Raw genomic sequence first — 11,109 nt, 5'->3', positions numbered from 1 at the left:
TCTCTTGACTCAGGTGATCTTCACTTTTTTCAGTTATGTCACGATTCAGTGTTTTCTGTATTCGACTCTTGCCGCTGGAACCAATATAGTCAATTCCCCGACTTCAATTACAGCACCAGGGGGAAAGATAAAAAGGCGCCACCGTCATGAGTCATATAACATAACTCAACAATCCAGAGAGTCCGTGTCTGAGTCGACACTGAGTAGAAGAATCGATTCCTTCAGAGTCGACTTTAACAGTACTTTGGGCTTTAGCCTGGAGCGTGTCTTGTTTTGGACAACATTGCATCTTTATGTTTCTCGTTGGTTGTTTATATCCTCTTCTCTTTTCTGTCGCTTAACAACGCGTCTTGGTTAGACGCAGGGAGTAATTAATCCTTTTCATATTCGTGCTAGATGTAATAGAATACGCAGCTTTAGCAGGATGTATTTAACCAGATATGTAAAACTCGTCTTTGCAGGATAACTCCGAAGCATCAGAGGTAAATATTTTACTTTTTATATTTTATTATTTATATCGGACCTAGAAATTAGTGTAATTTTTGTTTAGATATTTTATGCACATCGTGATGTACAAATATATTTTAAATAAAATATACTAGTTCCTAAATATATAACTGCAAAGCGGGGCTCTTCAGTTGCTAGATACAGTATTAACTGTGCGAGAAAATAATTTAAAAATATAAATAAAATAAAAAGAAAGACCCCAGACCAAACCAGATTTAACCGGATTTTTTAATCCCGTTAACGCGGCGGATTTGCTTACGTCAGGCCAGCGCGGCACCAATCGGCGGTGCGCTTTCGGGCTTCTCTTCGGTCACGTGACCCTCTTGAGCTTCTTCTCGCTCTTGCGGTGAGTCCGAAACAAACCGAGTTTTGAGGGCTTTTTAACGCTATTTATACATTTTACAAATTACAGACAAGGTTTAAACAGAGGTTTTCTATTAGAAGATGTAGACCCGTGCCCTTTAATGCCGTGGAACTGCAGTTATGTGGATTAAACCCGCGTTAGCCCGATATAGTTATCCAGATATGTAAAGCCTGTCTTTGTTGCCAAGAGAAGCTATATGATTATTTATGTCTGGCTCAAGTAATCATGGTAAAGCGCTTTTTGTGTGCTTGTGTGTGTTTTTTGTTTCAGAAAGTGGTGAAGGAGGAAGAAGGTGAAGAGATGAGAGAGCTGAAAGATGGCCAGGGAAAGAGCAGCTTTCTTCAGCCAGTTTGAGCAGGAGATTATCTTAAAGACCTTCGAAGAGTACAAAGCCATCATCACAGCGAAATGTAACACAGCCGCAGCAGCCAGGTCCAGAGTGGAGGCATGGAAGAAAATAGCAGAGAGGTTAAATGCGTAAGTTCATGTCACATAATTTTAAAATCAGCACACACACACACACGTTCTTACATTAAATTTTAAACGTGTATGTGTGGCTTATATCAGGTGTTTTTTCCTTTAAATGAGAAATACATTTTTACACAGCATATTTTTGATAGTGGTTATTTATATTTCTGACAAGTACAACTTATGTGAGACGAAGAATCCCATTGATCAGTAGCCTTTGTGCTCCATGGAAAGGATCCCCCACGATATCCACCCCATGTTTACAGTCAGTCAACACCAGGCCACTGATGTTTTAAAGTTCAGAAGTGCACAGAAACCCTCCTTATAACTTTGGCACGAGTGGGCAGACATTAGCCGTAAAAGCCTTAGTGTTTGTGACATCACAAAATGATGTGCTTTTACAGGTTAACATTTTTCCCCTGATATGCCAAATGGCATGGAGAGTGAATTAAAAGTATGCTTTTAAAATCTTTGTTTTTTTGTATTAGAGGGAACCCTTTGAAGGAGTTTCCTTTGAAGGAAATATTGATTGCTTTAAAGACACATTTGAACACAACTTGTTTTAAGCCAGAAAGGCATGGGTTTGAACTACTTCTAGTGAAATCTGTGCGGGTCTGTTCCTTTTGTTCCTCCAGCTCCAACCCAAATAACGTGAAGAGGACATGGCAGCAGGTGAAGGTCAAGTACAAGAACATTGTGCAATGTGGTAAGTGTTTCCATTTCTCTCCGTGGCTTCCTGTGTGAAACAGGTGATGTGAAGTGTGTGCTCTGGTCTTTTGTAGCGAACAGAAAGAGGGCTCAGAAGCAGATGCTTGGAGGAATATCAGCCTCCGGTTTTACACACGCAGAGGAGCTGGCGCTATGGCAGATCAGGGGCCGGCCCATGATGGATGCCATCGGCTGGGCCGGCTCATCCGATCACACTGGAGCGTGTGTGAGGAGCCCCAGCTCCACAGGTAAGTCACCTATGCCAGCGAGTTTGCTGACTGATGCCGTTTTGTGATCCTGACCATCAGGAAGGAGGGGATGGAGTCTTTCACAAAGCAGGATGTTAGACAGTTAGACAGATAAGTTGAGGGTTGTGTCAGACATACTTGACTTTGGGTTTAAATGTTTTAGCTTGAATGTTGAACTCTGTTTCAGAGGCAGAAAGCTCAGGTCCTGTAATCCAGCCGGTGCCAACCATTATAGACAGTGCGGAAGAAGCAATCGACGTAAGTTTTACTCATTCTCTCTTCACACTAAGGTTCAGTTAAGACTTTGCCCAGGACAGAGCATTGGCACCACAACAAAAGTCTCAGCCACACAGTTCCAGGCTCCTAGGGTTGCAGGTTTGATCCTCTCATAAGGCAATGGGTGGATTTTCCAGGTGTTCCAGTGTCCCCCAAAGTCCAAAAATACATTTTGGTAAATGGATCGGCTTTGTGAAATTGCCCATGTGTTAGATGCCCTGTGATGGACTGGCGCCATGTCCAATGTGTGTTGCTGATGTGATTTCAGTAATTTCGGGTAGGCTCCAGACCCACCGTGACCCCAATCAAGATGAAGCATTAGTGGAAAATAAATGAATGAGTGAGCGAGTTAGTCTTTGTTCCTAATTCAACGTTGTTCTCGTTCCTCCAGCACTCTGACTCCGAACACGATGACAAGAACATAGTGGTGTGTTCTCATTCTGACGAGGTAAGGTTTCATTTCCTAAAGAATTTATTATTGTGTTTTTATTGCAGCTGATTCACGACTCAAGCACCACACACACACACACACACACACCCTAGTAATTGGTTTGTTAGCTTTAGCAATTAGCTTTACACTACCCTAAAAAAAAATACATTTCATCTTTACTCAAGAATCTCTTTCCACTGAGATGTTTATTCAGGTCTGGAGCAGGTTAAAAACCCCCTGGGCTGAGTTGCGGCTGTTGTAGGATGGAGGACTAATGTCCTGGAGTACACAGTCTCTCTCGAGTTTCGTCAACATGTTTTTCACAATATTTTAGTTTTCATAGACATTGCAACAAAACTAAAGATAGAAATAAGCTGATGTTTTCTTTATTTCCCTCAAAGTGTCACTGTCCAGAGCCATAATTATTATAATTTAGAGCCATTTTAATGTGGCAATCAGCTGACAAACCCACTGCACCACCAGGGAACCACAGCTGACATCAAAGCAAAAGGGTGCAAAGAAACGAGCCCAAAAATGTGGGAATAATAGAATGAGGTGAAAATGAAACCTCTAACAAAATTGTGTTTTAAAAAGAAGAAAATGAGAAATCAAGTCAGTGGAACATAAGTTCCAACAGAGAAGTACTCTCCAAAATATGGAGAATAGAAAGGAAAATTTATGGTGAATTTCACCTACAAGGTAGAAAGCACAAATGAAGACCCGAAGACTTCTTCAAATACCCAATTACTGACATGGTCTGGTTCAGAGTAAATTCAAGACACCTTTATAAAGGGTCAGCACCAGCTGTTCTTACTTGGGCTGATTACTAGGCGGCCAGGAGCGTAGTCGTCTCCTGGAGGTGGGATGACCACAGTGCAAGTGGTCCCTTACACTCTTTACACCAGATTGAACTTTGTTTTCATTCCTAGGGGAACGAAACCTTCATAGACCATGAGGAACCTGGTCCTTCTGGCCCTTTCCGCTACACAGACGAGGAGGTATTAATTCATTACGTGTCTCCTTATCTCTTCTTAAAATCTCTTTTATTGTAAGTTAATCTAAGGCTTTCTGGTAGGTAGATTTGGAGCAATCCTATTGGTCCATTTGTGATAAAACTTGCGCAGTGCAAAAATTGAAAAAAGATATCAGAAGTTTTGTTCTGACAGTGACGTTATCTCTGATGTTTTCGTTTGCAGAGCGACGAGGACGTGACCTCCCTCTATAAACGGTACCTCAAACAGGAGATCGCTTACCGGCAGCTGAAGATGAAGAAGCTAGAGAAGGAGATACAGCTGCTTGATAAACAGCTGGATGTAAGTTAGATCTGGTTCAGCCAAGCTTCCTGTGAACCCATTACTACAAAGCGCCAAAGTCTAAGGGCAACCCCACCCCAGTTTTCAGAAACTCATCTTTACGTAGAAAGGACCAGAGACAGTGTTGTGTCCTGAGATGAATGAGGGCTGCCTTTGGGACGAGCGTAATCCGAGGAATCATCGTTTCGGGGCATAGATTTCATGTGAAATCTCAGTTCTATCAGCATGCTGGAACCTTGCATATGTTTGCATAAATGTTCATGCAGCAGTGTTGTCTGTGAAAGGGGAATTCCACTGATTTTTCAGAATTTCTGTGTAAAGCCATTGGAGTCAGGATGCATTCACAGTGGTGGTGATGGGAATCAGACATCCTCCTCTAAAAGCTACATAAAGTGATCGAAAGATTGTGTTTATATTGAAAAGAGGGCAGCTTTCAAATCACAAAAGAGATGCAGGCTTAATTCTAGCCTGTGTTATCAGGTAACAGGTCTTAATAGTCTTTAAATGGGAGCATTAACTTCTATAACAGAGTGGGAGCAGTCAGTGGGAACCACACACTGCGCCGTGGACATAACCACAACTGACTGAATGTCTACATTCAGTGGTCTGAGTTAAATCCAGATCTTGGATATCAACAGAGGCCTAGAGCTTCATTTCTAGAAAATAATTGCAAAATGAAAATCTAAAAAAAAGGTATTTTCCTCATAATTCAGCACTAATTGTACTTATTTACATAATGTTCTTTGAATCTTGAGCAGAAATCCTGAAAATGTGTGGAGTTCATCTTTTTACCAGATGGTGGAAGTCATTGTGCCAGTAAATCTCCCAACTTCTGTCAGAATCCATTGAGGACAATGGAATCCCAGCTGAAAAACTGTATTTATTTTTACATTATTTTTGTATTATTGTTGGAATTTACTGAAATCACAATCAATTCCTTTAATTTAGTCTCCCCTCCTTGAAAGAACTGAATGAAAACCTAACCTGCTGAAGAACACTTGTTCCTCCGGACTGTTATGTTTATAAAGACTCATCGGTGCCAGCCTGGTGACTATGTTAAACCTGTACTGTATTCTCTATTATATAGACCTGTTGATGTTTATTGTAAATAATGTCACAATTTCTTAATTATTATTATTTTTTAAACGACTACACTGATCATTTTTTGTGCAAGGAACAAGAGTCAAAAGCTGCGTTCACACTGCGGGACGGATTCTGCAAGCCATCTGTCTGTGACAGCTTTAACAAATGGATAAGGTCCAGAGCATTATATGGGCAGGACGTTCAACACCGAACACGGAAGACGTGATAGCATTTACTGTGCTGCGTTTGGAGTTGAAGAGGGAGGATTTCCCCCAGATCCGTATGGATCCATGATATTCTTCAGGGGAAAAAAAACGCTACAGAGAACCTCTGAGTGGTCTGTTCCACAAAGCAGGGTTTAGAAGTAATGCTAGTTTAGACTGGAGCTCTTATTTTTTGACACATTGGACAACTCGTGAATGAGCTTTGATTGGGTGGGACCTGGTGGGCATTTAGGCACATAACCTAAGTCCAAGAGCAAAAGTCAATGCTCAGGTTATCTGCCTAAACTGAGAATCCTGCTTTGTGGGATGCCCTTCTGGTTCAGTGAACCGTTTAGGCTGGACAGGGGTCAGTTTGGCGCATACCATTTTCTTTGATTGTTTACGTTAAGAACAGGGACACGTGGAGTCAAACTCTTGTAAAATGTTCTGTGAGGGTCCATCTGACCGCAGCCTTCTGGGATTGTGACGTGATGGTTACGTTTATTCTTGCACTAATAAACAGCTTGAGTGACTGCGACCTGTGACTTTCCTCAACAATAAAATGTTTGATTATTGATTTGAGCCGTGGACTGTTTTTTGTGTTCTGTTCTGGACAGTGTGTGAGAGTGTAACTCCTATTACATACTTCAAAAGATGAGGATAGGGTTCTGAAGGTGACTCTCCAGGGGATTTCTCAGTTATCCTGATAACATAAGCCTTAGCGTTGTTTAGTAAGAGACTTCTTCAGCAGTTCTGAATTCAGACAGGTTTGATTTTGGGCACTTTTTTGTGGGCAGACATGTTTGAGGTACACTGAACTATCACTGGATTAGGAAAAACTTTTTTATCCCCATGTCACCCTGTTCTTCACTGGAAACCAATCTAATGTGTTTACGAAATCCCAGTGTCTGTAAATGGGTTGAAGGGGAAAAAATAGTGTCTCAGTTCATCACGCCAGGCTTTCTCTCTCGGCTCAATGCAGAGAAATGGCATTTGAAAGTATTGAGACAGCAAAGAGTACCAAAAAAGTTGAAAAGAGTGAACCAGGATGACGATGTTTCTTTATTCCTTCTCCAAAGATGGGTAATCTTGACTTATTTTTGCTGCTTCAGATCTCTTAAGGTGGGACTGTCTCTAAATTTGTGAGAGCACTAACTGCATGAAAGTAAACACGGTGCAAAATTGTTACAGAACAAAACTCATGGTACGAATGAGTTTCTGTGGTGATTCCAACTGAATAAAAACTTAGACTTAAGTTAACTTAAGCCATGTATTAACAGCAGTTGTTTTTCTCCTCAGACACACCGTTCCACCTTAAAAACAATGAAATTCTGAGTGTAAACAGACCTGAGAGAACAGCAGTTAACCACAATCACAGACCTTGCTTTTAACAGGACATTTGTCCCACTTTGCTGCGGCAACAGCTTCTACTTCGGCTTCTCCCCCCCGGTGGTTGGAGGTAGCCCTCTGGGCCTTTAAACATTTCGCTACTGTCAGAGACCCAGACAGCGAGCATATATCGGTCCACTGACATAAAAAGGCTGGCACACCACTGACTGTAGACCACTGCTGGTCCACCATCGGACCACTCAGATTACTGTCCTGTACAGGATATAACTCATTTATAATCTCCTCAAATTAAATTTTCTCCTCCTTAAATTCACAGAGACTTTTATTCTGGAGAACAAACTAATACAAATATTACCAACAACTATAAGAGATATAATAATGAGTATAAGTCTGATATAAAATGATTATGATAAAAATGTTGACATTGTGCTGGATTAAAATGATTTACTAATCTTATTTATAAAGAATAACAAAAGAACCTAATGAAGGAAAAAAAAAAACATGTAAATTGCACTGTGAATGGAAAAGTGCTAAAATGTGTCATTTTGTCTAAAATTCTCTTTAATCACCAGTGGTCTGCCCAGAAAACGCTGTGCAAAACACTAGTGGACCTCCAACTTTGCCCTCAGTGGGACAACGGTGGTTCATCTCCTTGCTATCAGGGGAGAAATGATTAACTGGTCCTTGACTAATGAATTTTCAGAAATCGCAGACTGTTCCATCACGCATCAGCATCATTACTGATTAAATGAAAGTGCTTCTTAGTTCTGGGGGCTTTTTCCTTCAGATCTCGAGGCTTTGTTCCCAGCCTGGAGGCCGTCCTGCTGCAGAGTTTCCACATTGAATCAGTCTCTCTTCACTAATGCCTTTCCTGCAACACAGTCGCAGGGTTTCATTAACCACACACATAAGGGCACCGAGGTCACATCAGAAGATTTATTATAACACAGAAAACAAAAGCAATCATATTTGGTTATTTTATGGTTGGGGGACTCTCTGTCCTGCGGTGACACTGAGGAGGAGCTTTTAAACTCCAGCAGCACTGCTGTGTCTGATCCACTTGTATCAGCACAACACACACAAGCACCATGTCACTCCAGCACTGAGAATGATCCACCACATCACACCTGCTCTGTGTGGGTCCTAAGTGTTGAAGATCAGAGTGATAGGTGGCTAACAAAGTGCAGAGCAACAGATGGACTACAGTCCGTAACTATAGAACTATAAAGGGCTACTGTGTGGTCAGTGGAGTTGATAAAATGGAAAATGACTGTAGAAACAATGAGATTGTTGTAATGTTTTTGACGGATTTTTGTATAATTATGGCCAAATGAGATATTTTGTTGATTAATTTATTAAATGTATTAATAAACTCTAGCTGCACAACAGCAGCACGTGTTTTTCCCCCATGGCTTTTGGAGCCGGTATAGCACATGCCTCTCACAACCACAAGAGGGCACTGACACTCTGTCTCCTAACTCTGGTCAAGTCTGTCTCCTAAAGCCAGCAGCAGCTGTGTGAAGTAGATTTGGATCTCTTGAAATGAGGCAAGCCTAATTTTGCCAGATTGCCATTAGCCATATAGAGGTATTTCTTTGTTTACATATGGTTTTTATTCTGTGATTGTGTTGTACAGAAATATGGAGGGCAGGTAATAAATGCAGAAATGAAAGAATGTGTGCAAAGTATTGTTCATAAAATATAACACCAGCATCAGTGTTTTTTTTTTTTTGTTAATTATTCATTTTATTTATAAATAAACACTAGATGATCTACCACCAAAGAACAAAGAAGACCAATAATATTTTGTTAATCTAAGAATTACAGTTACTTATTTATTCAGTGTAACGGGTTAAAACGTGATGTTTAAGGAGGCTATGCTCTATGGAGTTTTTTTAAATGACCCCCACCGCAAAGACACACACTCACATGAAATAAGACAAATTCAGCAGTCCTCTCTCTGTGAGATATAATAATGTGTAAATGAGTTCTGAGTGCCCTGCTGGGCTTGTGAACTGACCAACACCAACGCGCTTGGGGTTGCACCAAAGACAGCCCCAGAAACACACACAAACAGAGCATGTTCCTGTCTTAATTATTCAGCCACAGTTCACGCTGAAGAACCTACAGTTCTCTGAACAAATTTTCCTGGTTCGTGAACCAGTTCATGTTGGTGGCAACATTCCAAATTTACAGCTGTAAAAGCTGGCTGGCTTTTTATTACCTTCTTGTCCTAATTGTGTATGGTTGATGAGCTGTTAGCTGTCCTACTGAGCAAAATGTGATGCACTCATGAGCTAATAACGTGTCTGATTTTACAGTTTTAAAACTGAGTCATCTCACAAATGTTTTTGTTTTTGTTGTTGGTGATGGAGGCGATGTGCATAAACATATCAGTGTGTGCATGCTGCCATTTCAGAGACAGATTTGTTCACATTAGGGTGGCACAGTAGTGCAGCAGGTAGTGTCTCTGTCACAGCTCCAGAGTCCCGCTCCTGGTGACTGTCTGTGAGGAGTGTGGAGTGTTCTCTCTGTGTCTGCGTGGGTTTCTTCCGGGTGACTGTCGCTTAGGAGTTGGTGTGTTCTTCCCGCGTCTGCATGGGTTTCCTCCGGGTGACTGTCTGTGAGGAGTGTGGTGTGTTCTTCCTGTGTCCCATTGGTTTTCCTCCGGGTGGCTGTCTGTGAGGAGTGTGGTGTGTTTTCCCTGTGTCCCAGTGGGTTTCCTCCGGGTGCTCCAGTTTCCTCCCACGCTCCAAAAACACACATTGGTAGTTCAAAAAGGGATGAAAAATATATGGCTAAAGAAAAGCAAAATAATATTAGGTTTAGCTGCAAAAACACCCTCAAGTGACCTATTCACTCATTCATTCATTTATTCATTCGTTCATTCATTCCCTTTCTGTAAGTGACCAAGGCTGTGGTGGGGCTGGAGCTCACCTGGAATCACTGGATGGAAGGCAGGAATTGACTGAATATAAATGTTTTAGTGCATTTCTCTGAAACATTTGTTTACATTTGTAACATAGCCTAGTGCTATTGTATTTGTGTGTGTGTGTGTGTGTGTGTGTGCGGGTCACAGAGAGATAATAAAGCAGATGAAGTGATTAAGACGATGGGAAAAAAGTGAATGTGAAAGAGAGCTGTTGTTTTACAGGTAAGCGACTGTCTGGGCTACACGTAGGCCACCACCTGCACACACACACACAGACACACACAGACACACATTAGTTTCTGCACATTGTGGGGACAGTTACACAAATCTTGCCTTAAACTTTACCACATCCTCACCTTAACACCAGCATGTTTACCAGAATGAGGTCTCCCAAGGAAGAGAAGTCTCCACAAAGTGATTGTGTAAACAGGATTTGGTCCCCACAACATTATATATTCCTTGTACACACACAAACACACACACACACTCAGAGATATGTCTCTGAGTCCTTTGTCTCCTTATCTCCCTCTCCAGCACCTGCAAGTATGAACTCACTCTAAAGCTACATGAGCAGCTGGATCTACATTTATCCAAATCCTGTTTGTGTTTCTGAGCAATATAAAATTGTAATTCAAAATTCAAACACTCGTAATATTATGTTTTTTTATGATAATATTTGTATTATTAAAAATGACAATAGTTTTTTTCTCACCAAAACATAACTTAAAATTTGAGTATTAATACGCTATATTCACGATAACGTTAACATCGAAATCCCAGTCTTTAAATTGTCTAAACCCAAAACTACTCCTACATTCTCCTATGCTTTTTCCTGATGGAGCTCATAACGAAGTGCTTGGAACACGATACTGATTACAGCAGTGATATACTGTCGCATAATTATCACATACGCTATCCTTACATAACATTGTTATTCCATTGTTTTTATTTGTGCTGGAGAGCTGCAGACGCTGCAAGAATGGCTGAAAATACAACGACTGGAGCGTGACGCAACACGACTCTATAATAACAGTTCTGAGTAATTTCACTCTAAAGTAGAGACGTCATCCTCAGGCCTCAGAGCAGTTTGTATTTGTTTACTATAAACGCGGGAGCCATCAGACCCTTGTTTTTTGCATCAGTGGCTCAGTGGTGAGAATCAGGTCCTGTTTCAAAATAAAGACGAGTGAAGAGCGACGACCTCTGACCCGTGTTCGGTTTAGGAGC

General features: G+C 41.2%; 1 protein-coding gene across 4 annotated transcripts; it reads left to right on the top strand.

The window, feature by feature from the left end:
- The first annotated feature begins 245 nt into the window (after positions 1 to 245).
- On the top strand, positions 246 to 6,147 carry si:ch211-107p11.3 (GT1 domain-containing protein). Of its 4 annotated transcripts, none has more exons than XM_066681566.1 (9): positions 246 to 482; positions 1,142 to 1,348; positions 1,975 to 2,042; positions 2,122 to 2,295; positions 2,483 to 2,553; positions 2,963 to 3,019; positions 3,931 to 3,999; positions 4,198 to 4,314; positions 5,263 to 6,147. In XM_066681566.1, the coding sequence occupies exons 2-9, from the start codon at positions 1,188 to 1,190 to the stop codon at positions 5,287 to 5,289; spliced, it is 744 nt and encodes a 247-aa protein (XP_066537663.1). In that variant the 5' UTR covers positions 246 to 482; positions 1,142 to 1,187; the 3' UTR covers positions 5,290 to 6,147. The 4 variants fall into 4 exon arrangements, with proteins under 4 accessions (XP_066537663.1, XP_066537660.1, XP_066537662.1 ...); XM_066681563.1 differs by having other exon boundaries at positions 1,975 to 2,045; XM_066681565.1 differs by lacking the exon at positions 246 to 482 and adding an exon at positions 803 to 853 and having other exon boundaries at positions 1,975 to 2,045.
- Positions 6,148 to 11,109: the final 4,962 nt, after the last annotated feature.

The sequence above is a fragment of the Hoplias malabaricus genome, chromosome 9 (genome assembly GCF_029633855.1).
Source record: "Hoplias malabaricus isolate fHopMal1 chromosome 9, fHopMal1.hap1, whole genome shotgun sequence".
In the NCBI taxonomy this organism is placed as follows: Eukaryota; Metazoa; Chordata; class Actinopteri; order Characiformes; family Erythrinidae; genus Hoplias; species Hoplias malabaricus.
The sequence above is the reverse complement of the archived record's forward strand: the minus strand, read 5'-3'. Positions and strand labels throughout refer to the sequence as shown.